The following is a 26,943-nucleotide window of genomic DNA, read 5'->3' as shown; positions in this document are numbered from 1 at the left end:
GAGCATGATGCCTGCTCAATCAGCCAGTGTCGGCATGCATGTCACAGTCATTCTGAATGTGGGAGGTCATTTCTGGCTAAGTGGTCACACTGCACTTCTCAACACGTCTTACCGACCATTCATATAATTACAGTGCAGGAAATAATAGCCCTAAATAGAAGCAGATTTACCCTAGCTAGCCTCATCAGGAAAGATGCTGTTGCTGATGATGATGAAGGATTTACTATTGATTCCCTTTGCTAGTACAGAATATGCATTCATCAGGCTCAAGACAAGGACAGGCAATGGTGCTATCACCATACCTAGAATGCCATCTGATGGCTGCTGGCAGATACATGCAGAATCACACTTCCTGCAGAGGTACTGCTGATACGTCACATGATAGGGATAGATGCATGACGTCATTTTTTCACTGACGTAAAGTGAGGAAAACGCCACTGCTGCCACTTCTGAGGAACGCAAACAGTGAACACGTGGATTGGCGATTCAGTGATGCTCTGCTCTAGTGACGCCGCTTGCGGGCGTGGCTTCTACTCCAATATGGCGGAGAAGGGGAGCCGCGGCAGGCGTGTGTTCTTGCTGTTGCTGTACCTGGCTGTGGCTTTCCTGCACCTAGTTATTTGCCCATACACTAAGGTGGAGGAGAGCTTCAACTTACAGGCCACTCATGATCTGCTGTACCACCGGCTGGATCTGGACAAGGTAACGATCTGTGACAATGGGAGCTCGCTGTGCATGTGCTGTCAGTAATAACACGCCTGTCTCCTCTTCCCTGGCAGTATGATCACCATGAGTTCCCGGGAGTGGTACCCAGGACGTTTCTTGGCCCCATCTTCCTTGCTGTTCTCTCTGCCCCAGCTGTATCCGCCCTCACGCTGTTCCAGGCGTCAAAGTTTTATTCTCAGCTGATAGGTAAGAGTTTTCAATCAGCTGCAAGTGCAATAGAAAACTCCCACGGCTGTCTCCCAAAACTGAAGGTGCCCATTAATGGTACAATTTTTCACTGAATTTGATGTTTCGATGTGACTTGAATGATCGTAAGTATTCTGAAGGCAATTATTGAATGTTCACATTTACTGAAGGATTCTTTCTTCAAATGTGATCATATTTTCGGATCGATTTTATCCTATAAAACAGTCGACCAAAGAATCATTCACTATCGATTGCCTTCATAAACCATGAATTTTCTATACAATCTGATGGTAAAAATAGCATCAAAAATCACATGTGTTGAACTATATTGAATGGATACTATAGGCAGGGACGGATCTAGACCAAGTTGCCCAAGTTGCGCCTGGGGCAAGGTCAGGTTTTGGCGCCTAAACTGCCATTCCCCATCCACATTTTGCCGCCTTTTTAAGAATTCAACAAACTGCGCCTGGGGCAAGAGACCCGCTTGCCCCCCCCTAGATCCGTCCCTGACTATAGGCAGTCTCTTATATTACATAGAAATGGTAAGATTGGATGAAAAAGATGGGACCTTTCCTGGCCACACACTATACAATATTGTTTCTTTTCAATTTTAGAATTGCAATCAATTTTTATCATGTATTGTAACCTTTGATCTGCCCAATCTATCAGGCATGTGTTAATTCCCAATTATGAAAAAAAGTATTGAAAATTCTGGAAAAAAAAATGCGTAGGTCTATAAATCAAGTAATTGACAATCATCCAATCTCCTGAAAAATTGTCCTGAAATTTCCACCACTCCCAATGAAGTTTTATTGAAAAAAAGATGAAAATTCATAAAAACACTTTTGATTTTTCTGTACAATCAATCATTTAATTGAATTGCCATAAAATTTGATCTTTTTTCTATTGTATGTGGCCATCTTTACCAAGGCCATTTTGTAATGTCTTTCTGTTTTTGTTGTATGTGTGCTATACTGTGCAATCTGCATCGCATATCAGGGGAATGTGGCTAAATAATCATGTAGTTAAACCACTGAGCAAAGGGTATAATCAAACCCACAGGTTGATTTTACCACAGTTTATTTTGCTCTGCCTTGTGAGGCCAGAATAAAGAAAAAATCCTCTAAGTTCTATTTCTGCAGAGGAGGGGTTTTCCCCTAATGTAAAGCTTCAGTTCAGTTCTTGGTCAGGGTCCATTGTTATAACTTTCTACTGCAAAAACCACTTTAGTTAGCTGTATGCGAAGTCTAACAAATGTCCAGATTAGTAGTAGGCTGTCGATAGGATTCGCTAGCACACCGGCTTCTCCGAGAGCAAAGCGCATTTATATTCTTGATTTCATGTGTCATACACCATAGGTTGACAATTGTTTCGGGGCCACGCAGGGGCCACTTCCTGAGAACAGTGCATACATAGTGTTGTATGCCTGCACTCTTCTGAGGAAGGGGACCTTGCGTGTTCCCAATACAACTGTCAACCTATGGTGTTTGACACATGAATTCAATAATAAAAATACGCTTTGCTATCTGAGAAGCCAGTGTGCTGACTAATCCTTTCGACTGCCTGATTGACACATGATGTTGCTTTTCATCAATGGTTATGCAACCAAATTGATATGGTAAGGTGTGCAGCTCCTCAATTCTATATATTAGTAGTAGCAGGAGAGTATTGTACTGTTAGCCACCAGAAAAAGCAAGAAGTTTTGAATCACCTTTAGTAACAAGGCAGCCTTTTCTTCAGCCCCTGTCCGGATCATAGTGGGCAGGGGAGATCTGTAATCCCCACTGCTGCTACACCTCTCAGCATATCCACTGGCTGTCACCAGAAAACTGGCTGTGGTTAGTTCTCAGCAACCGTACATTTTTCTATGATTCCATATCCATTACATTAATCTTGAACAAATGTTTTAATGTGAGAGAAGGAACTTTAATACTGCATTTCTTTTTCTAGTTCGAGGATGTCTGGGTTTGACTGTCATTTATGCACTGTGGCAATTACAGAAAGAGGTCCGGAAGCAGTTTGGATCCACCGTGTCTACGTTTTTCTGCTTGATTACAACATCACAGTTTCACCTGATGTTTTACTGCACTCGAACTCTTCCAAATATATTTGCCCTTCCTGTTGGTAAGTATTACTTCATTTGGATTTAGGATGCCTGATATGTAAAATGCAAACTTTTAACGTTCATTCCACAGAAAAGTGTTTAGTTGCAATAGACATAGAGGGTTGACTTGCCCACTGTATATTCAAGGTAGGTATGTGAGGATCAACTTTTGATTCTGTTAAAGCTCACCTGAACTCAGAACTTCCTCTCTGCTCTAAAAGATAAGCAACAGCATAATAACCTTTAAAGGAAAATATTTTTGTTACAGCTGATACAAATCCTGCAATAAACCTGCAGTGTGTCTACTTCCTGCTTTCATGGAAGCAGACCTATTGTTAACATCCTGTGTCTACAGATCAGCTGCCCTGCTATTGCAGATGAGATTCCTGAGTGGACACAGAACAGATCAAATTACATTGGTGATTAGTGACAGATGAGGGAGAATTAGACAGGCTAAACTCTCTAAATACGTGCAGGGTGCATTTTCTCTCCGTTTTCCTTCTGTCCTATGCAAGAGTTCAGCCTCCGCGCTGTCCCCCCTAATGTAAAATGTTCCTGGTGCGGTATACTTCACCTGTCCGTCGCTGGCATCGGGCTCTGTCTACATACATGTGCCCCATATGGTTGCCGGCGTATACTTGGGCGCATGTGTGATGTCACAGGCGTGCCCACATTATGCTGGCAACCACATGGGATGCTTTTGTGAAGATGGAGCCGGACAGGTAAAGGATACTGCACATTTTACATTAGGAGGGATAGCGCCAAGGGTTCTGTCCCGTTCTTTGCTTGTCCTAATATCGCACACCGTTACCACCACGCACCCAAACGAGCATGTCGGCCCTACATCTTGCAGCATGTCCGCTCGGAACATGCAACCAATTTCCACCCGAAATTGGTTGCGTTGTCGATCGGGCGTGCTCTTTGCATCACTGATTTTTTTTTTTTTTTTTTTTTTTTTTTTTTTTTTTTTATCAGATTATAATTGAATTGAATGGTTGATCGACCACCAAGTCACCTGATGTATGGCAACTTAATACTTTTAACCTTAGGCCCCGTCCTCACCTGAGCATTTTGCCGGCGATTTCGGCAAACCGCTCAAGCGCTAGCACTTTTGAAAGCACTAGTGCAATAGAAACCTATGGGCCCGTTCTCACTTGGGCGATTTGCTGATCACCTGCGGTTAACGCAAATCGCTAAAAAAAAATTGTATCCTGCACCATTTTCAGGTGATTTTCTGGCGATTTAGTGCTACAGAAACGCTAATCGGGATCACAGAAAATCGCCCCAAGTGTGAATGGCAATTTTTGGCATAAATCGCCAGAGCAAGTGTGAATGGGGCCTTAACAAGCATGCAGATCCGATTTTTTTCTGACAAAAATCTGACAAGATTAGGTTCAGTATTTTCAGGAGTTTAAAAGGAAATGCATATGGCAGCTTCCATATAATTCTCTCTTCAGGTTCCCTTTAAAGGGAAGGTTCAGGGACTAACTAAAAAAAATAAAAATCCATTTCCACTTACCTGGGGCTTCCTCCAGCCCGTGGCAGGCAGGAGGTGCCCTCGGCGCCGCTCTGCAGGCTCCCGGTGGTCTCCGGTACCCGACCCGACCTGGCCAGGCCGGCAGCCAGGTCGGGCTTCTTCTGCGCTCCATGGTGCGTTTCACGCCGGCGCGCTGACGTCATCGGACGTCCTCCGGGCTGTACTGCGCAGGCTCAGTACAGCCCGGAGGACGTCCGATGACGTCAGCGCGCCGGCGTGAAACGCACCATGGAGCGCAGAAGAAGCCCGACCTGGCCGCCGGCCAGGTCGGGTCGGCCACCGGAGACCACCGGGAGCCTGCGGAGCGGCGCCGAGGGCACCTCCTGCCTGCCACTGGCTGGAGGAAGCCCCAGGTAAGTGGAAATGGATTTTTATTTTTTTTAGCTAGTCCCTGAACCTTCCCTTTAAGAAAATATTTATACCCATGTAACATGGTTATTCTCATTATTTTTATGTACCATGTCTGGCATTATTCTTGTTGAATTAGCTAGCAATAGCTATTTGTTCACAGATATTTTTGTTTCCTCAAATTTCAGTCTTGCTGGCTGTCACATACTGGATGAAACAGAAGCCTGGCCCGTTTATTTGGCTTTCAGCATTGGCCATCATTGTGTTCAGATCTGAGCTGTGCATATTAATGGGACTCATGCTGCTAATGTCTCTACTTAAGAAGAACATATCACTTGTTACAGTCCTTACACATTCAGTCCCAGCTGGAATCCTCTTTTTAAGTGAGTATACTGTTGGATTGCAGCTTTGTAGAGCAGTGTTAGGGTAAATAACTGATGCGTAAAGGTAATAATATGTCAGTGAATGGATATATGGATAGGAGCCATTTTTTGTTCTGAGGCCTGAAGACTATTATTATATATTAGGGATGGTCAATGAGCTGTCAAGAATTATGAGTTGATGTACGGTAATTTTTTTGGAGCATGGAAATGGACCAATAAAAATCATCAGCTACTTTTTTTTTTTGACCATCCCTAGTAGTGATACATTTATTGTGAAGTACAGTATAATTCTTATTACCCGGCATCAACAGGGATTGGCTGACGCCGGATAAGTGTAGTTTCTGGTTGCTCAAGAGTCATAGTTAAAAATAGACCTAGCTAAAAACCAGCACTGTACTCCACAGTGGGCTCTATTCATAAAACCTTACCGCAAGTTTTCCGCTCAAAACAGTGGATTTTCCCGTCCATTTAGCAAAGTGGGCATTCATAAAAGCTGTTCCCGCATGAAAATCTACAATCCCCCAGCAGAGCGAGAAATTTCCGCCTTCTCCAGTGTTTTTCTAGATTTATCTAGAAAAAGTAACAAAATGGCCATTCATAAAGTTTAGAGGAAGCGGTATGTGGACGGGAAATACCGCTTCCTCTGATTTTGCGGATTACATACAAGTGAATGGGACAGAGCTCCCAGAGAGAGCAGTGCACGGAGGGACTCTGCCGGCTGAAGTGTTTCCGCATGCCTTCTGACAGCTTACCGCCAGCTTTCAGCGGGAGATCTCCGCTCTTGCATCGCAGCTGGCAAGATATTTTTGAATGACCACCCAGAAGTCTAAAATACCGCTGCGGTATTTTCCCTCCAGAAGTTTTTTTCGCCACAACTTTTTTATGAATAGAGCCCAATGTATACTTAAACTCCATAAACTCTGTATTAATGTTGAAATGGTCATTAAAAAAAATTAGGACAAATGACAGACTTAACGTAATGTAACAGAGGTTTGTTACTGTATTAAGAAGTGTAAAAGTAGATTTATGTATTCTGCAAGGCCACATTTTTTTTTTTTTTTTGTCTAGATGCTTGAGACTTCTGGTTAACTGATTTCTAGATAACTGGGGTTTTACTGTATAAAATATTCAACCTAAAGAGCAATGGAGAAAGCTTCTGAGTGTTCTATAAGAATCTTGGAAAGTTTCTAGGATGCCAAGAGCCAATCATTCCCAGCATTTATAGAAAAACTGAAGCAAGTACTTATAGCACATTCACAGTGACCCGGAGATGACAAATTATAAAAGTTTTATACATACCTGGAGGAAGCACCGCTCTACACCTATTGCTCCCTCACGGCCGTCCTCCGCCTTCTGGATTCTTTGGTAGATGCCCTGTTAGATTCTCCACTCGCGGTGTACTGCGCACATGTGGCTCGGCCAAGAGCATGCCCCAGTTGCGGGGAGCATACTTCAGAACGCTTCCAGCCACGGGAGTGCGGGCAGACTTTGCTTGTGCCAACTGGCTAATCTAATGGGACAGCTAGTGGCTGAATACTGTGCGTGTTAAGGGCTCTGCCTTTGACATGGGGGACCAGGGTTCAAGTCCTGGCTAGGGTCAGTACCTAGTCAATAAGACGTTCTTGGGCAAGACTTCCTAACACTGCAGGGTGGCCTCTTGAGCGCACCCTTTGTAGCTCTTGAGCACTTTGTGTCCAACAGGAGAAAAGCACTATATAAATGTTAGAATTATTATCTACCAAAGAATCCATGAGGTGGAGGATGGCAGCGAAGGGAGTGATCTGCATGGAGAGGCCTGGAGGGAAGCATCAGGTATGTATAAAACTTTTTATATCCTTTCGTTTTTGTTTTTTTAATGTATTTTTAGTCTACTGCTTCATGTCCTTGTGATCCTGTGACATTGCAACCTGTCTTGTTGTAAACTGCTAAAGTAAAAAACAAAACAAAAGGAACACTTTTTAACACGGCTGTAGAGTTGGTAGAAAATCATCAGACTCCCGACTTCAGGTACCCAAAATTGCTCCGACTCCTTCAACTCCGACTCCTTAGTTTAATTTTTACAAAGGCTATGGATTTAGTTCAAAAATCATCCGACTCCGACTTTTAAATTTATTGAAACCACCGACTCCAGGTACCCAAAATTACTTAGTCTCCGACTCCACAGCCCTGGTTTTTAATTAGAGTATGGCATAACCTTAATCAAACTTCTGGGACAATAATCTTGTCAATTAAGTAGCAAAGAGGGTTGTTCATTAATTTAAAGGGACCCCGAGGAGTAAAAATGAAATCGCTACTTGGGGCTTTCTCTAGCCCACCGGAGGTCCCTCGGCGTCCTCCTGGCTCCTTTCCCGGTCCCGCTGCTGCATACAGCACTGACGACACCCGGGTCGGGTGTCGGGCTGCTGCTTCCTTATCTCTGATGCTTTGCATGACCCATGCCTGGCCTCATGGGGTGAGAGTATCCAGGCAGTTCCTGGAGGATGAAGGAATTGATACCAGATAATGTGGCAGATAATGTACCTTTAGCTGTTTACACACCTTTTTATGACTGCTGACCTTAGCAACTAGATGTGATCACTACAGTGACTGTTTGAGGCCCCAGTGCTGTATAGATACATCGCTCTGCCGTTGCCTAGTGATTCACCTGTATAGTGAATCATTGAGGCCCTGAACTGTCACCCTACCGATCGAATCCAGTCACTACAGATGTATTAGCTGGGGATAATGGTCCGCTGCACAAAGCAGGTTGATTCGTTGCATGTAAGAGGCTGCATAGCTGCAGTGCTATAGGCCGCTGCATGCAGAAATTTCAACGGCATCAGGATAAGTCGTCATTCTGACTCGCCCTGCGCCAAACTCTACTCACCCTGGCAACTCCATACATGTGCCTGCTGCATGCCCAGCTAGTAAGGCATATGTGGTATCATTTTTAACCCGGAAGAGACAAATACATTTTGACGTGCTTTATAACTGTCGCACTTGCCATGTAAAAATCAGGATAGGTGAAAAAAGAATAACGTGTATCTTACGTATTTATGCCTTTTTTCCCTGTAAAATGCCTCAGTAACTTTTTAAAGGGACTCCGAGCAGTGCAGAAACTTTAAAATGATATCCATCTTTCCATAGTTACATTGCATTACACAGGGCGACTTTTTCCTAAAGTCAGTAGCTCCATTCTGCTGAATGCAGCTGCTGACACTGGGGAAAGTGTCGCCCTGTGTAATACAATGTAACTATGGAAAGATGGATATCATTTTAAAGCTCTCTTTCTGGCGACACATAAATCGTCACCCTACACCTTTTAGTTTTCTCTATTTTAGCGATTGAAATCGTGGCCGCGGCAATTTCAATTGCGCAAATAGCGAAAACTAAAAGGCGTAGGGCGGCGGTTTACATATCATTGGAAAGAGGAGAAAGAGAGCTTTAAAATGATATGCATCTTTCCATAGTTTCTGCACTGCTCAGAGTCCCTTTAAAAAAAGAATGTACCCTACCTAAGGGGTAAAAACCCTAGAACACAAACAACTTAAATTCAGCCCTCTGTAGGATAATAATTTTCTTTTTCACGAAGCATTATAGTATCTTTTCAATCTTAAAACATTATCCAGTCAATGTTGCTATCAATATTCGGCACATTTTTTTCCCATCTGATGTGTTTTCATTTTTTTTTTTTTTTTTTTTTTTTTTTTTTTTTTGTGTGTTTAGAAGTATACAAAGCCCAGACTTTTCTGGATGTCAAGTGTACCTGAACTGACGTGCTGATGTAGAACTGAGTGCGTACAGTACCAGTCTTAGAGCTTGCCAGTGTTTTTTTTTTTTTTTGTTTTTTTTTAATTTATTTTGTCATAGCAAGGGTTAACCAGTTGCTTTCTATATGTAAATGAGGCAGTCAAATGCAGGGACAGATCTCCCAAGAAGGAAATAGAAGGCAAAACACTTTTTTAGCTGTATGTACTAACACTTCTGATAGCAGGACAGAGCTGAAAAGTTTAAAGGAATACTATCGAGTCACATATTTTTTTCAATTGACACAGGAATTGTTTGGGAAGTGCTGCTAAGTACTGGTGTATACATTTTAGTAGCAACTTCTTTGTTTACTGTTAGCAAAATACATTCAAACTTTACTGACAACTGACTGCTGACTGAGCCATGAGGAGAGGGGAAATTCCCCTCACACTTGATCAGTTAACTCTATGTGTAGCTCTGTGTGTGACAGAGAAGAGAGCTCCCAACAGCTGCAGCTCCTGTGTCCTGTGTTTCTGACTGACCTGTCTGAAGAGAGCAGAGGAAATGTAACTAATTGTCACAGCTTTTTCATACTGTTTTTTATTTGCTTTCAGAGTTTGATATTTGCCTTCTGTAGTCTGATATGCAACTCTGGCTGTGCATTGAAGCAGACACCCCTTCTGCAATTGATTTGTCCCAATATAGCTAAATCCTACCCTCAATAAATTACAGCTTTTGACTCTGGTATTTAACATGAAAAGTAGGAAAATATTTACACAGCTACTTAGACATTATTTGCACACTGTCATTTTAGAACACTTGGGTATCGATAGTATTCCTTTAAAGAGTAACTGTCAGGCTGCAGAAGCTAATTTAAACCTCTATTCTCCTGTGTTAAACAGTTTAGAAGGAAGCCAGAAAGCCATTAGTGAAGATAAAAATCTCAGTTACCTTTGATGTGTGCTTATCTTAAAGGCTGTTATAGACCCATAAGGACGCAAGCCGCATAGTAAACTGCAAAGCATTCTGGGGCCCTCCCCTCGGCTGCTAATGAGACGTTACAGCAGCTTTCTAATCAGTCCAGCGCAAAGCACTGATAAATCTCGGGGTAGAGTACACTGCAGGAGTCAGCTATTGTTCCTAGCCACATGGCTCATTAATATTCACTGCACACTGTGTTATTCTGTACGAGCTCCTCTGTGATCAGGAAGCAGGCAGGACATGACGACACATTTGGCAGAAAAACATGGAGCCTGCCATGAGCTGTCAGGAGCATGTATCTCTGCATATACTATATAAAAATTCTGTGAAATCCAAACGTGGACAGTGAAATGCATATGTAATGTAAGTACAGCCAATCTTTAGCTACTGATATATGTGTTTATTTTCTCTGAGACCTTATACCTAACAGCTCCTCTTTAAGTAATTTTCATTTTCTTACAGCTGAATAAATCAGGACCACAGTGATATGGCTGCTGTGTACACTTCCGATTTAACCCCTTAAATTAAACGTAATAATATGAGACTCAAGGATAGTTCTATTTATCATTACTACTACACCTACAAATAATTCTCATAAAGTGAACCATAGACGAAGCACCCTCATGTATTTTACCATATACAGTATATCAGTGGGAACATTAGAGAAAACACCTATCCTGCTCTCTTTTTCATTCTTCTCTGTTCAGCTTGCTTCTTAACAGCCCTGATAAAATTCCCAACTGAGCATTCAGTCTGGCTTTGCTATAATGACTCAGCTGTAATGATTCCTGAGCAGAGCCAGAAGGGGGCAGGCTTGGGCTTGAAAAGACATCAGAGAACACAGACTCAGCTATAATGATTCCTGAGCAAAGCCAGACTGAATGTTCATGGGCAGCACAAACTCATTTAGATGTTGATTATAAGCATTGATAGTGCTAACATTTGTATAGTGCATTTCTCCTGTCTGACGCTAAGCGCATGAGAACTGCAGCCTTTTTCTTTAACATTTGGCTGCATTTTTTAAAATTCCTCGTTGTCATTTCATACATGACAGTAGTGTCTACTGGCATAAAAGCAGCGTGTGGCTTGTGAGCACTGAGCCTTGTATTGAGACCCTCACACTTTATTTATTTTTGTCTTTAAGGTTTAACCACTGCTGTGGATTCTGTAATCTGGAAACGTGTTCTTTGGCCAGAAGGAGAGGTTTTGTGGTACAACACAATATTGAATAAGAGTGCAAACTGGGGAGTATCCTTTCTGAACGGTCTAATGACCAACAGCCATCAACTATCACTGTTTCTATGTGGGTAATAGTATGATTTATTAATGGCATTTACATTTTTAGGACTGTAACACAAACTCTGTGGTTCTTAGCACTCTCACACTAACACTGCTCCAGTCTCAGGTTTGAATGCTGGCCAAGGCACTATCTGCATGGACAGGGCAGGTTTATAGGCACATGCAATCCTGGAACACCTGGACTGCATCTGGAGTGCATGCCCCCTCTTTCACTCACCTACGCTAAAGCTAGTAGCACCTGAAGGCAGCTTAGTCTAGGTCAGTGTTTTTCAACTTGGTCCTCAAGTACCCCCAACAGTGCATGTTTTGCACAAAAAAAAAAAAAAAAAAACATTCACAGGTGAGGTTAGTGTCAGCAGAACTGATTTACTACCTCTGTAGTTTTAATTCTAAATAGTGGAAACTATTTATATATGGACAGAATAAGAATTTTTAAAGAGTAACTGTTAGGCATACAATAAAAAAAATCAATTCTCTATTGTTATATGGTAAATAAATAAGGATGCTAACCAGGCAATCCAAATTTAAAAATCTCCTTATTTTCTTCTCAATAGAGTACCATTTACCAGGTCCCCTGGTCTTATTTGGAACATCTGTTGCAAAAGAGAATTTGCAGTGCATGCTTGTGTTTTTTTTTTGTTTTGTTTTTTTTTCCCCACACAGAGCCGCCATTAGAAATTTTGAAGCCCCTCACACATCATCAGGCCTGGCCCCCCCTCCCTGGGTCCACCCACTGGTTGCTGTGCCCACCCACTCCCGTGTCCGTGCGCGAAGTGTGCTACGACGAAAAATGTGCATGGCTCTGACACTGAAGAAAGCGGCATGCACAGCGTGATGCAGCAAAAAGTTGGTGTGGCCATGGCGTGTTGTGGGTGCAGCCAAATACTAGCAAAATACAGGTAATCCCCGGTTAACAAATGAGATAGGGACTTGTAGGTCTGTTCTTATCCTTTATCCGTTCTCTTTTGTCCCCCTCTTTTCTTCCTATGCCTCTTTTGTCCCCCCTCTGTCTCACTTCAGTTTGTGCCTCTTTTGTGTCCCTGTGTGTGACCTCATGTTCCCGTCTCCTCTTCTCCCTTGTGCCTCTTTTGTCCGCCTCTGTGCCCCCTGTGCCTCTTTTACCCCCGTGTTACCTCTTGTCCCCTTCTCTTAGCTCGTCCCCCTGCCCTAGCCAGGCATCGGTGCCCCCAGTATAGGTATCCAGGCATCGGTGCCCCCAGTATAGGTATCCAGGCATCGGTGCCCCCAGTATAGGTATCCAGGCATCGGTGCCCCCAGTATAGGTATCCAGGCATCGGTGCCCCCAGTATAGGTATCCAGGCATCGGTGCCCCCAGTATAGGTATCCAGGCATCGGTGCCCCCAGTATAGGTATCCAGGCATCGGTGCCCCCAGTATAGGTATCCAGGCATCGGTGCCCCCAGTATAGGTATCCAGGCATCGGTGCCCCCAGTATAGGTAGCCAGGCATCGGTGCCCCCAGTATAGGTAGCCAGGCATCGGTGCCCCCAGTATAGGTAGCCAGGCATCGGTGCCCCCAGTATAGGTAGCCAGGCATCGGTGCCCCCAGTATAGGTAGCCAGGCATCGGTGCCCCCAGTATAGGTAGCCAGGCATCGGTGCCCCCAGTATAGGTAGCCAGGCATCGGTGCCCCCAGTATAGGTAGCCAGGCATCGGTGCCCCCAGTATAGGTAGCCAGGCATCGGTGCCCCCAGTATAGGTAGCCAGGCATCGGTGCCCCCAGTATAGGTAGCCAGGTATAGGTTCCCCAGTATAAGTAGCCAGCTATAGGTGGTGTCCCAGTATAGGTAGCCTGGTGTAGATGTCCCCAGTATAGGTAGCCTGGTGTAGATGTCCCCAGTATAGGTATCCTGGTGTAGATGTCCCCAGTATAGGTAGCCTGGTGTAGATGTCCCCAGTATAGGTAGCCTGGTGTAGATGTCCCCAGTATAGGTAGCCTGGTGTAGATGTCCCCAGTATAGGTAGCCTGGTGTAGATGTCCCCAGTATAGGTAGCCTGGTGTAGACGTCCCCAGTATAGGTAGCCTGGTGTAGACGTCCCCAGTATAGGTAGCCTGGTGTAGACGTCCCCAGTATAGGTAGCCTGGTGTAGACGTCCCCAGTATAGGTAGCCTGGTGTAGACGTCCCCAGTATAGGTAGCCTGGTGTAGACGTCCCCAGTATAGGTAGCCTGGTGTAGACGTCCCCAGTATAGGTAGCCTGGTGTAGACGTCCCCAGTATAGGTAGCCTGGTGTAGACGTCCCCAGTATAGGTAGCCTGGTGTAGACGTCCCCAGTATAGGTAGCCTGGTGTAGACGTCCCCAGTATAGGTAGCCTGGTGTAGACGTCCCCAGTATAGGTAGCCTGGTGTAGACGTCCCCAGTATAGGTAGCCTGGTGTAGACGTCCCCAGTATAGGTAGCCTGGTGTAGACGTCCCCAGTATAGGTAGCCTGGTGTAGACGTCCCCAGTATAGGTAGCCTGGTGTAGACGTCCCCAGTATAGGTAGCCTGGTGTAGACGTCCCCAGTATAGGTAGCCTGGTGTAGACGTCCCCAGTATAGGTAGCCTGGTGTAGACGTCCCCAGTATAGGTAGCCTGGTGTAGACGTCCCCAGTATAGGTAGCCTGGTGTAGACGTCCCCAGTATAGGTAGCCTGGTGTAGACGTCCCCAGTATAGGTAGCCTGGTGTAGACGTCCCCAGTATAGGTAGCCTGGTGTAGACGTCCCCAGTATAGGTAGCCTGGTGTAGACGTCCCCAGTATAGGTAGCCTGGTGTAGACGTCCCCAGTATAGGTAGCCTGGTGTAGACGTCCCCAGTATAGGTAGCCTGGTGTAGACGTCCCCAGTATAGGTAGCCTGGTGTAGACGTCCCCAGTATAGGTAGCCTGGTGTAGACGTCCCCAGTATAGGTAGCCTGGTGTAGACGTCCCCAGTATAGGTAGCCTGGTGTAGACGTCCCCAGTATAGGTAGCCTGGTGTAGACGTCCCCAGTATAGGTAGCCTGGTGTAGACGTCCCCAGTATAGGTAGCCTGGTGTAGACGTCCCCAGTATAGGTAGCCTGGTGTAGACGTCCCCAGTATAGGTAGCCTGGTGTAGACGTCCCCAGTATAGGTAGCCTGGTGTAGACGTCCCCAGTATAGGTAGCCTGGTGTAGACGTCCCCAGTATAGGTAGCCTGGTATAGCTAGTACTCCAGTATAGGCCAGCAAGATACAGGTTCCCCAGTATAGGTATTCAACTATAAGTGGTGCCCTGGTATAGGTAGCCTGGTATAGTTGCCCCCAGTATAGGTAGCCTGGTATGGGTGGTGCACCAATATAGGTTAGCCAGGTACAGATGTCCCCAGTATAGGTAGCAAGCTGTAGGCGCCCCAGTATAAGTAGCCAAGTATAGGTGGCGTCCCAGTATGGGTAGGCAGGTACAGGTGGTGCCCCAATATAGGTAGCTAGGTATAGGTGGTTCCAGCCCCAGTATAGGTAGCCAGGTATAGGTGGTGGCCCAGTATAGGTAGCCTGTAGCCAGATAAAGGTGGTGCCCCAGTATAGGAAGTCCACTGTAGCGGTCACACTCATCTGCTCCCCATGTTCAAGCGCTGATGTCACTCTTCTCTGTGCTGGAACGCCATGTGCTGGTTAGTGAGCCATAGGCCCGCAGCCAGCACATGTGGCCCTTCCAGTGCTTTGGGGGGGGGGGGGGGGGGGAGACCAGGGCCCGCAGAAGCCCTGGACCCCTCACTGCAGTGTCAGTTGTCCCCCCGCCCCCAATGGCTACCCTGCTTACACAATCAGGCAGAGGAGAGGAAACCGAGTAAGGCCCCCTGCACTCTGCAAATCTGTTTTGCTAGTCTGATTTTCCCTGGATGCTATTTAAAAAAAATCGTAAATCGCATGTTAAAGAGGATCCGTAACATCAAAACATCCCCTGGGGGGTACTCACCTCGGGTGGGGGAAGCCTCCGGATCCTAAGGAGGCTTCCCATGCCGTCCTCCGTCCCTCAGGGGTCTCGCTGCAGCTCTCCGTGAAGGATGACGTCAATATTTACCTTCCCGGCTCCTGCACAGGCGCTCTGACGGCTGTCGGCTCCGAAGTAGGTGGAAATACCCGATCGCCGTCGGGTCTGCTCTACTGCGCAGGCGCAAGTTTCCGGCGCCTGTGCAGTAGAGCGGACCCGACGGAGATCGGCTATTTCCGTGTAGTTCGGAGCCGAAATCAGCCACAGCGCCCCTGCTGGAGCCAGCAAAGGTAAATATTGAACTGACAGTCGGGTCTGTCGCCGGCTGTTCGGAGGGCTGCAGCGAGACCCCCGTGGGACAGAGGACGGCGTGGGAAGCCTCATTAGGATCCGGAGGCTTCCCCCACCCGAGGTGAGTACCCCCCAGGGGATGTTTTTGATGTTTGTCTCTTTTTTAAAATCTACGCAAATTGGAATCGCATGAAGTGTGCAAGAGGCCTAAGGGAGGAAGTGACATCAGGATTGGCTTCAGACACGGATTCTAAGATTGAAACGGACATAATCAGAATTCTCTTTATTTGCTATATAAAACTCACTGAAATCAAAATGTGGATAGTGCAATACATATGTTATATAAGTAGAGCAAGTATTTATCTACTAATATGTGGCTTTTTTTTTCTGAGATAGTATGGCTGACAGCTCCTCTTTAGGGCCTGTTTCCACTACACGTGGATTCTAGATGCAGAAAACTGACTCAAATGAATGCCTATGGGAAATCTGCATCAGAAAAATCAGCAGAGGATCAATAGGATAGATGGGCAACTGGTATTGCTTGAAGGGAAATAAATATGGCAGCCTCCATATCCCTCATTACAGTTGTCTTTTAATCAATTTAAAAGCATAATGAAATGCTTGGAAGGGGGTTATTCACAATTGGTGTGTACTGTCATTGAATGTTTACTACTATAGAGGTATTTGAGACGAAATGCAGTATGTGTGTAGAAAAAGTTTGTATACTAGGAATTTTGAACAAGCACCATGTAATAATATATAGGCCAGAGCGTGCTAAGGGCAATAGGAACATTTAAACAATAAAGAGCAATAAAAAGTACCCTTTAACCATTTCAGCACGCAGGTATTTTTCACTTTATGGACGAGAGGAATTTTCCCCTATCAGCGCTCCTTTCTTTCATTTCCCAATAACTTTATCACTACTTATCACAAATAAATGATAGGCTTTCTTTGGGTGGTACATTGTGCTAATAATTATTTGATTCTACTTGCATTTTGAAAGGAATAACACAAAAAAAATGGAAAAAAAAAAATCATTTCTCTGTTTTCGGCCATTATAGTTTTAAAATACATGCTACCATAATTAAAATCCAAACATTGTATTTGCCCATTTGTCCTGGTTATTGCAACGTTAAAATTATATCCCTAGTATAATGTATGGTGACAATATTTTATTTGGAAATAAAGGTGCATTTTTTTCAGTTTTACATCCATCACTAATTCTCAGCCTATTATTTAATAAGATGCCCTCTTTACATAGGTCTTCTTAATTTTTTTTCCCTATAGTCAGTAGGTGTATTTTACTATTTGGCCACAAGATGTCCCCGTACAATTACACTACATAGGATACAATGTATTGTTACATTGTGACTAAAGGTGCATACACACGCACTTCAGCCGCCAATGACCGGTCCGTCGGCACCTCCCGCTGGGCGGGTTTTCAGCAGACTGTAGTGCGTGTGTACGCACTGTCGGCGGACTGATAAGGCTGTTTCTGAACGAACAGCCTTATCAGTCCGCCGATAGTGCGTACACACGCACTACAGTCTGCTGAAAGTCCGCCCAGCGGGAGGGTCCGACAGACTCGCCGTTGGCTGTAGTGCGTGTGTACGCACCTTTTAGGCTTCCACCGGAAGCCTCCGATCACAGTGGCGGCGGGGAGGTTATGAATGGAAACATTATTTCCATTCATAAATTTAAGGATCGAGCGACGTAAACCAGCGAAACAAAAACAGTCTTTATTCTCGGCGGACTTGCTCGGATTGGCACAGGGGACTTTTGTCCCCTGCAGCCAATACACCCCCCCCCCCCCGCTAGCAGCAGCGCGATTGCGGGCATCCGTCTGCACGATCGACTGCAAACCCCCCAAACTGCAGGGACGTGACTAGCGCGTCCCTGCGGCTCTATCAGCTGACGCTGCAGACTTGAAGCTCACGTCTGTGCAGCTCAAATGGTTAAAGACCGCACCACAATGACCAAATTGTAATAATGAATGAACAATAAATCTTTATTTATACATCAAACACTGAGATAAAAACTTTTAAAAATCACCAGCAGGTGATGGGCGTGGTGCACAGATAATAATCAATAATACATAATGGAATGAATCAAAAGATCAATCTGATCAACATGAAAATACAAAAACCTGATCGCCATGTAACAAAGTGACAAAAACCCTCATAAATGTGAGGTGGCATTTGTTTAATTTGGAGGTGCCACGGATGCTGTTTGAACTACCTTCCTACCTAGGACATCTGGAGGTGATTGTTGGGGTGACCACTACCCCAGAGTCTATTGTCGGGCCCAGTAGGCCTCAGGATCTGGTGAGTCATTACACACTAGTCTGGTTCCCCCAGTGGTGTCAAGATCTGCAATTGTTTGCTTCCATATATGAGCTGCATCAGTTGATCCTGAGCACTTTAACCTATTATTTTATTTACCTTTATTAACCTTGCTTACAAATTCTTCCTTAATTCATGTCTTAAAGACTTCACCGTTTCTGTGGTATTTTTACTCTGTGATACCACGAGCACTGGCATTTAGCATCATCTTCCTGCCATTTGGCCTTTTTGACCGAAGAATGCGCCTTCTGATTGCACCAGTTGCAGGTTTTATATTTTTGTACTCTTTCCTTCCTCACAAAGAACTACGGTTTATCATTTACACATTTCCTGTTTTAAACATCGTGGCTTCTAAAGGATGTTCATATATGTAAGTATAAAGGAAGCTTGCTTAATGCAAAAGGAAGGGTTACAGTCACTCAGATGCTTAGTGTTTAACTAAAAGGCACACATAATAATACAAACCCACAGGGGTTTGGTGTATCCGTTATTTGTGTGTTCTGAACATACCGGTATGTCTACAACAGTCATGGGAAAATCATGGTTTTGTTGGCTTCCAACACTGATTTTTTTTTTTTTTTTTTTTTTTTTTTAAAGGATTTTCAAAATTTAATTTGTATTTTATTAACATATTTCAATGAGGGAGAGAGCACCTTTTATTCACTTACCAATTAACGGTGCTAAGCTAAAAGGTACATCTCTTCAGGGTAACTGACAGATCCTCTCATTACTTTAACCACTTGAGGACCCACCCTTTACCCCCCCCTTAAGGACCAGCGCTGTTTTAGCTGATCTGTGCTGGGTGGGCTGTGCAGCCCCCAGCACAGATCAGGGTGCAGGCAGAGCGACCAGATCGCCTCCCCTTTTTTCCCCACTAGGGGGATGATGTGCTGGGGGGGTCTGATCGCTCCTGCCTGGGTGTTGCGGGGGGGGGGGGCACCTCAAAGACCCCCCTCCGCGGCAAAATTTCCCCCCCCCCCCTCCCTCTCATCCCTGTCCCCCCTGGCAATCTGGGCTGCACAGGACGCTATCCGTCCTGTGCAGCCAGTGACAGGCTGTCCCCTGTCACATGGCGGCGATCCCCGGCCGCTGATTGGCCGGGGATCGCCGATCTGCCTAACGGCGCTGCTGCGCAGCAGCGCTGTACAATGTAAACAAAGCGGATTATTTCCGCTTGTGTTTACATTTAGCCTGCGAGCCGCGATCGGCGGCCCGCAGGCTATTTACGGAGCCCCCCGCCGTGAATTGACAGAAAGCAGCCGCTCGCGCGAGCGGCTGCTTCCCGATTTAATTAGCCTGCAGCTGGCGACGCAGAACTGCGTCGCTGGTCCTGCAGCTGCCACTTTGCCGACGCGCGGTATGAGTGCGCGGTCGGCAAGTGGTTAACGTGAACCTGTTTTCAAACCCAGTTAAAAGGAACCTGAGGTGTGAAACCTATGGAAGCAGGTCATATTTATTTTCTTTTAAACAATACCAGTTGCCTGGAAGTCCTGGTGATCTTTCTGGTCAGTAGGGTCTGAATCACTCATCTTAAACAAGTATGCAGCTTATCTTGTCAGACATATGATTTATATGCTTGTTCAGGGTTTATTGCAGAGATCAGCAAGACAGCCAGGCAATGTACATTGTTTAAAGGGAACCTAAACTGAGAAGGACCTGTATTTTATTTTTTTTTTGCTTTTAAAATAATACCAGTTGCCTGACTCCCCTGCTGATCCTGTGTCTCTAATGCTGGGCATACACGGTTAGATAGTTCTTATCAATCGAGCCGCTGGCTCAATACCGGCGCATAAATGCACCGTGTATTTACAGCATAATACTCTCAGCCACAGCCCCTGAATAAGCATGCAGATCAGGTGCTCTGATTGAAGTTAGACTAGATTAGCTGGATGCTTGTTTCAGGTGTGTGATTCAGCCACTGTTGAGGCAAAGAGATCAGCAGGACTGCCAGGCAACCTGGTGTTGTTTAAAAGGAAACATCCATATCCCTCTGTTTAGGTCCCCTTTAACGTTAAATATGTCACCCTCCATATCCCTCTCACTTCAAATTCCCTTTAAAGAAAGCAAACTTGTAAAAACATCGATTTTTGCCATTTTTGATTGCTCTATTTGTGCCTTCCACCATGGTTTTTGTTTGGAATTGTGTCCGCCCCTTCCTGCCTTGCCAAGTTGCTCCCATTGGCCAACTGTCACCATCCACTATTAATGTGATACTGGAGATGCGATTAGTGAGCATCAGTCTACAATTAACCATGAACCGCTTTTCATGTGAGAGAGAGAGAAGTTCAGCCTAGGGCCTCATGTGAGAGATATTTGTGCTTGTTAGCTGTAGCAACCAGACATAATTCTTTAATTTGAAAATCAGCAGTGTAAAGGACAGTTGGAAGCAGGACAAAAGGTTTCAGAGGACCTAACAATTTATCTTGCATACAGTACAGACTAAGTTTGGACACACCTTCTCATTCAGAGTTTTTTTTTATTTTCATGACTATGAACATAGTACATTCACACTGAAGGCATCCAAACTCTGAATTAACACATGTGGAAGTATAGTACATAACCAAAAAGTGTGAAACAACTGAAAATATTTCATATTCTAGGTTCTTCAAGTAGCCACCTTTTTGCTTTGATTACTGCTTTGCACACTCTTGGCATTTGCTTGATGAGCTTCAAGAGGTAGTCACCTGAAATGGTCTTGAAGGAGTTCCCAGAGATGCTTAGCACTTGTGGACCCTTTTACCTTCACCCTGTGGTCCAGCTCATCCCAAACCATCTTGATTGGGTTCAGGTTTGGTGACTGTGGAGGCCAGGCCATCTGGCGCAGCACCCCATCACTCTCCTTCCTGGTCAAATAGCCCTTACACAGCCTGGAGGTGTGTTTGGGGTCATTGTCCTGTTGAAAAATAAATGATGGTCCAACTAAACGCAAACCGGATGGAATAACATGCGGCTGCAAAATGCTGTGGTAGCCATGCTGGTTCAGTATGCCTTCAATTGTGAATAAATCCCCAACCGTGTCACCATCAAAGCACCCCCACACCTCCTTCATGCTTCACGGTGGGAACCAGGCATGTAGAGTCCAGTCGTTCATTATTTCTGCATCGCACAAAGACACGGTGGTTGGAACCAAAGACTCCTCAGACCAAAGCACAGATTTTCACTGGTCTAATGTCCATTCCTTGTGTTCTTCAGCCCAAATAAGTCTCTTCTGCTTGTTGCCTGTCCCCTCAGTAAGGCCTGATTCACATAGTCTCCTCTTAACAGTTGTTCTAGAGATCTGTCTGCTGCTAGAACTGTGTGTGGCATTGACCTAATCTGAGCTGCTGGTGACCCGGATGAACTTATCCTCTGCAGCAGAGGTGACTCTTGGTCTTCCTTTCCTGGGGCGGTCCGCATGTGAGCCAGTTTCTTTGTAGCGTATGATGGTTTTTGAGACTGCACTTGGGGACACTTTCAAAGTTGACTGACCTTCATTTCTTAACGTAATGATGGCCACTCGTTTTTCTTTACTTAGCTGCTTTTTTCTTGCCATAATACAAATTCTAACAGTCTATTCAGTAGGACTATTAGCTGTGTATCCACCTGACTTCTCCACAACGCAACTGATGGTCCCAACCCCATTTATAAGGCAAGAAATCCCACTTATTAAACCTGACGGGGCACACCTTTGAAGTGAAAAACATTTCAGGTGACTACCTCTTGAAGCTCATCAAGAGAATGCCAAGAGTGTGCAAAGCAGTAATCAAAGCAAAAGGTGGCTACTTTGAAGAACCTAGAATATGACATATTTTCAGTTGTTTCACACTTTTTGGATATGTACTATACTTCCACATGTGTTAATTCATAGTTTGGATGCCTTCAGTGTGAATCTACAATGTTCATAGCCATGAAAATAAAGAAAACTCTTTGAATGAGGTGTGTCCAAACTTTTGGTCTGTACCAGGGCTGTGGAGTTGGAGTCGAGGAGTTGGGGCAATTTTGGGCACCCGGAGTCGGAGTAGTTGATTTCATAAACTTCGGAGTCGGAATGATTTTTTTACAAAACCCACAGCCCTGTTTAAGTATTAGACTAAGGAGTCGGAGTCAAGGCGCCGGAGCTATTTTGGGTACTCAGTCGTGGTTTCATAAACTGAGGAGTCGGAAGATTTTTGTACCGACTCCACAGCCCTGGTCTGTATTGTACACTAAGGAAAGAAAATTAATGGCACAGAGCAACAAACTTCTTGTTCCCCCATTATAAGTAGAAAACATAAGTTACAACATATACAGACCACTAATAAGAAAACCAATACTTCATCTGTGTTATCAATCATATCTGTACGTTTTCATCTTAAAGCTATCTAAGGTAAGCACAGTGGTATGTTTATCCTGGATCCACTTACCTCTGTGCATAGTCTGATCCTTTGCTCCTTTTCCAGTGTTTTTGTATCTGCTAGTGATCGATTGACCCAACACAAGCTGATGTTAAACAATTTACAACAAAAATAGTGATTAGGTCCAGGAGTAAAGTAGGCCATATACACATCAGTTTTCACTGTGATCAAATCTGCTTGTAATCGATGCCACAAAAATGAAGTATTGGTCGGACTGGATGGAAGATTTTGGTCTATCAGGGTAGTAGTGGTGGTTGATAGGTGATCCATAGCGTTGTACTTCATCTGGGCCCTGGATACATGAAAGATATGTTGCAGTTGCGTAGCAATCCCCACATTCTCAGATCCACAGGTTCTAATAATCTAGTCATACCCAGAGTCCACTTGGAAACTTTTGGTCCCAGAGCCTTCTGTCATGCTTCCCCTACGTTTTGGAACTCCTTACCTCAACAGATCAGGACAGCTCCATCCCTGGACGTGTTTAAATCCAGACTGAAAACCCACCTGTTCTGTTTGGCATTTGCAGAAATATAACTTTAGTTGTGTGAATACTTCATCCTACTACCAATTACTGAATCTGACAGAGCCTAAGCACTTTGAGTCCTATGGGAGAAAAGCGCTATAGAAATGTTATTGTATTGTATCTAACAGTGCAATGCTCCGCTTGATCATTTTTCTATAGATTCCCTGCTGGAATTGAAAAAGTCATTCTTCAGTGTATGGACGGAATAGATTACTCACGGATTGATTCAGATTAAAGAGGAATTGATCCTTTGGGACCATTGGGCAAAAATCTGTGTGTATATGACTACCTTAATTCCTATCAATGAAGTAGGGGCAGCAGTAGTAGAAGACTGAGATCGGAGTACAGGCAATCTCCAAGTTAGGAACGCTCAACTTACAAATGACCTGCCGACATGAACAGCTCAATCTTGTTGCGATGATGTAATTTCCACGTGGGGGAAGTGTGGAGGAGCAGCTTCAAACCTCCCGTGTCCCAGCATGCGTCTTGCAGAGATCCCCGCAGCGAAAGCAGTGCATTGTACTAGTACCTCTTCCTGTATGTCATGCGACGTGCAGAAGAAGACTGGCACTAGAGGAAGCAGGGGGAGGCATGGATAGACGCACAGCGCTAGACTCTGGCTGGAAGGTGAGAACAGCAATGCAGGCACAGGGGACACAGAAGTGGCACAAAGGGGGACATTAGAGGCACAAGGGACAGAGATGACAGTATTCTGACATAAGAATGGATTCAGGTTAAGAACTGACCTACAGTCCCTATCTAGTTTAAGCGTAGACTAACTGTAATTTGTAGATTTGACTAGAAAGTAAATTGATAAAGGGTGGTCGAACAATTTTTATTTCTGCGGGTATCTGGTCAAGTGTTGAAATCACAGTGGATGACTTTTTTTTTTTAGATTGGAATATGACGTTAAACTAATGATGTGTAGTCCGATACAGTAGTTGTGAACCTGATTGAGTGCCTATTTTCTTCAAGTATGACTTAGGATTTATTCTACATCGTTATGCTTTTTTTTTTTTTTTTTTTTTTTTTCCAGATGCCAGAATTACAGTAAATCTTTGCTATTTAAATGTGGATGCTTATGTGTAATAGCTCATCTCCTGGGTAATGCAGTCTACTCTGCAGGATCTTTATATGTGTCGCATTTTAACTACCCTGGCGGGGCTGCAATGAAAATGTTACATAACTTGGTGGATCCTTCAACAGGTTTGTTTCCTATTTGTAAATGTATGCTTTTATTTTTATATCGGATTTGTATTTCGTTGTATACTCTAAACATTTCAAACAAACTTATTTCTTTAGATGTATCCGTACATATAGATGTGACAGCAGCTCAAACTGGAGTGACTCGGTTCTTACAGCATCATTCACATTGGAGGTATGTGGTATTAAAGGAAAATACTCTGCACTGCATTCTTCTCATTTTAATTAAAGATAATGCTAGGTACACACAATATAATTTTCTGGCAGATTTACCTGCCAGATCGATTTTTTTTTTTTTTTTTCTCCCAATGTGTCCAATCTGAATTCTGATTGATTTTCCGATCGATATCCACAGAAGTGAACGGAAAACTGATCAAAATCAGATCGGACATGTTGGAAAAAATTGATCTGGCAGGTAAATTTGCCAGAAAATTGTATAGTGTATACCTAGCATGGTAAGGTTGCAGCAATGCATCCCCACCATCTGCTAATACATGTGAAACTGACTCCTTGTTTCTTTGTCTTTTTGAATTGAGGTATGACAAGAGGGAAGATGTTACAGCAACAGATGCAGCTATGGATCTCTACTCCCACATCATAATGGAATATAATGACTCTCATTTGTCCCGGTACAAAGATACCCACAAAGTATTAACTTTCATACCTGGCTTGGATGGTTTAGGTTTTCGTTTGCATAACACTCCTCCAGTTTATGTGAAACTGCTAACAAAATTAGTCATTTTAGAGAGGTCTCACACTGTATAATACCTGTGTGAGATTTATATGGTTATTCCATTGTTGTACAAAAACGGGTATAAGGATTTGAGCAGTAAAGGCTCCTGCAATGAGGTGGGAGCTTCTGGACTGTACCTCGGAAATTATTCCAAAAGCTTTTGTAAATTAGAACAATCTGAGCTTACTGATGGTTTTGGAAATTCTTAGCACACTTTAAATTGATATGGAAGGAAAATATTTAATATCACGCTTCATCTCCATTTTGAATGCTTCTTCTCACCCTACATATGGTCAGAGACCCTTAAAAGACCAAGTGCTGATATTGTGGTAGGGCTTCCGGCTGAAACTGCTCCAGCTCCTGGAGGTGGGCTGTGTATCACAGCATACTGGATTCCCACAATTACATCGGCGGGTGGGTTTTTTTCCTCTTACCCTCCCTTTACTGCTGATTGTGGGAGGAGTATTGCCACAAACTACCATCACCCAGAATATTGAGTGGTGAGGAGAGGTGTGGTTATTGGGGAGGGAGGGGGACAGTGCCAGTTGGAGCCAATACAACTTTATGCATCATAGACGACCTGAAGGCGAAGATCCTCTGAAGCTAGTGTTGGCAGACGGCATAGTTTAAAGGGGTACAGAGATAACCTGATGAGATAAATATGTGTATTTATAATGCCAAGCACACATAACTATGTGGTGTTTTTCAGTATTCTAAAAGTTAAATATCAGGAATGCTAGTGACAGGTTTTTGTACTGGTTAGACTATAGCGTATCTCTCACTGATAAAGAATTGCAGCCATAAACGCTTTCCTGTCAGAAAATGGCTTCTAAAGGTGGCCGTACATGTGATTTTAGCAGCCAATCATCCAAAAGACAGATCTCCCACTTTGATAGAGATCTGTTGGCCGCCATAAACGGCAGGTGATAACTGACTGATTTCGGCTCTTCTGTGCATGTGCGGAGAGGCCGTGCATGTGCAGAAGAGCCAACTGGCGTGACTAAGCCAGATTACTGGGACCAATACCAGGTGAATGGAGGTTTTTGGGAGGATGGCATGGCAAGGGGCGCATCGGTACTCATGGGCTGGAGAAAGCCCCGGGTAAGTATAAAATTTTAATTTACCATCTCAGGTGCAATTCAAAAAGTAGATTTAAGTATAAAATCAAACTTGGATATCTAAAAAAAAAAAAAAAAAAAAGTCAATTTTAGGAGGAGGATCATTTTTTTGCACTTTCCTTTCAAAAGTGGAATTTGTTTTTTACAGTTGACGTTTGATTATGACAAGTGAGTGCTTTTTGTATTGAATTTCCCAAGTAAACAATATGGTACTATTATACTGCTTTTCAATGTGATCTGTGTGTGCTTCGCTTTGGAGTCAGAAGGCTCTGAAAACAATGTCAAATAGAGACCTGTGTGGTTCTTAGTTTTCAATCCTGCACCTCTCTCACCATCCAGTTTGCTGGTAGGATACACCAGCATCCAACCCACCTTTACCCCTTCTTCCTACAATTCACACTAGAAGGCCATTAAAATAAAATCTAAATATTAAAATAAGTTTATACAAACTATGCCAAATAAATGTATTCATTATTTTTTTACATCTCACCACACACTGACAAATTTGATCTGATATCTGACCAAACTACATGAACTAAATTGGCCAGACTACAGTGTCTATGACTACCTACCTACATACGGCAGATGGTTACTGAAAGGAAAGGTGCAGTAATATTTCACTGAGATTTTAAACATGCTGCCATGTGCATTCAAAAATTACTTTTTATATCCGGCACCTGATTAGCTGTTTGTAATCAACAGTGTGAAGCTACATTACGGTATCTACTCAAATATCCCAACAGTCTTTCCTTCAGACACCAGAAAAACTGTTTGCCTTGAGTATAAAAATAGGGTAGAAACCTAGGCTGTTATTTTAACATCCCCATATTACTCTCCCTCACAGCATTTCCTGGTGTCAAGTGGTCCCCCTTCCCCATACAACATTGCCTGAGGTCTAATGGTCCCTCCTCCATCTCCTATAGAGTACACCCTGGAGGTCTAGTGGCCTACCACCTACATTCCATAATAGCTGAGTACTGGCAGCTGATCCAGGGCTGGTCATATTGCAATGGGACTACCCATGTCCTCCATCACGTCGGATTCGCTCTCAAGTGTTACCAGGTAGTAGCGAGTTAAACACTAGAGGCTGAATCTAATGTAATGGAAGGCACAGATATAT

At 44.1% G+C, this 26,943-nt stretch overlaps 1 protein-coding gene across 1 annotated transcript; it reads left to right on the top strand.

Moving 5' to 3' along the window:
• The first annotated feature begins 76 nt into the window (after positions 1-76).
• ALG12 (ALG12 alpha-1,6-mannosyltransferase) lies at positions 77-26,297 on the top strand. The gene is made up of 9 exons (XM_068276339.1): positions 77-702; positions 780-912; positions 2,863-3,036; positions 5,090-5,284; positions 11,136-11,239; positions 18,020-18,243; positions 23,806-23,975; positions 24,072-24,147; positions 24,509-26,297. The coding sequence occupies exons 1-9, from the start codon at positions 493-495 to the stop codon at positions 24,735-24,737; spliced, it is 1,515 nt and encodes a 504-aa protein (XP_068132440.1). The 5' UTR covers positions 77-492; the 3' UTR covers positions 24,738-26,297.
• The last annotated feature ends 646 nt before the right edge of the window (positions 26,298-26,943 follow it).

This window comes from Hyperolius riggenbachi, chromosome 3 (assembly GCF_040937935.1).
Source record: "Hyperolius riggenbachi isolate aHypRig1 chromosome 3, aHypRig1.pri, whole genome shotgun sequence".
Classification (NCBI taxonomy): Eukaryota; Metazoa; Chordata; class Amphibia; order Anura; family Hyperoliidae; genus Hyperolius; species Hyperolius riggenbachi.
Note: the sequence above shows the minus strand (reverse complement) of the source record. Positions and strands in the feature narration are given on the sequence as shown.

Coding starts and splice junctions, on each gene's coding strand:
- ALG12 (XM_068276339.1), top strand. CDS start 493: ATGCTCTGCTCTAGTGACGCCGCTTGCGGGCGTGGCTTCTACTCCAAT. Junction 5,285..11,135: donor AGCTGGAATCCTCTTTTTAA/GTGAGTATACTG, acceptor TTTGTCTTTAAG/GTTTAACCACTGCTGTGGAT. Junction 11,240..18,019: donor ATAAGAGTGCAAACTGGGGA/GTATCCTTTCTG, acceptor CATGTCTTAAAG/ACTTCACCGTTTCTGTGGTA.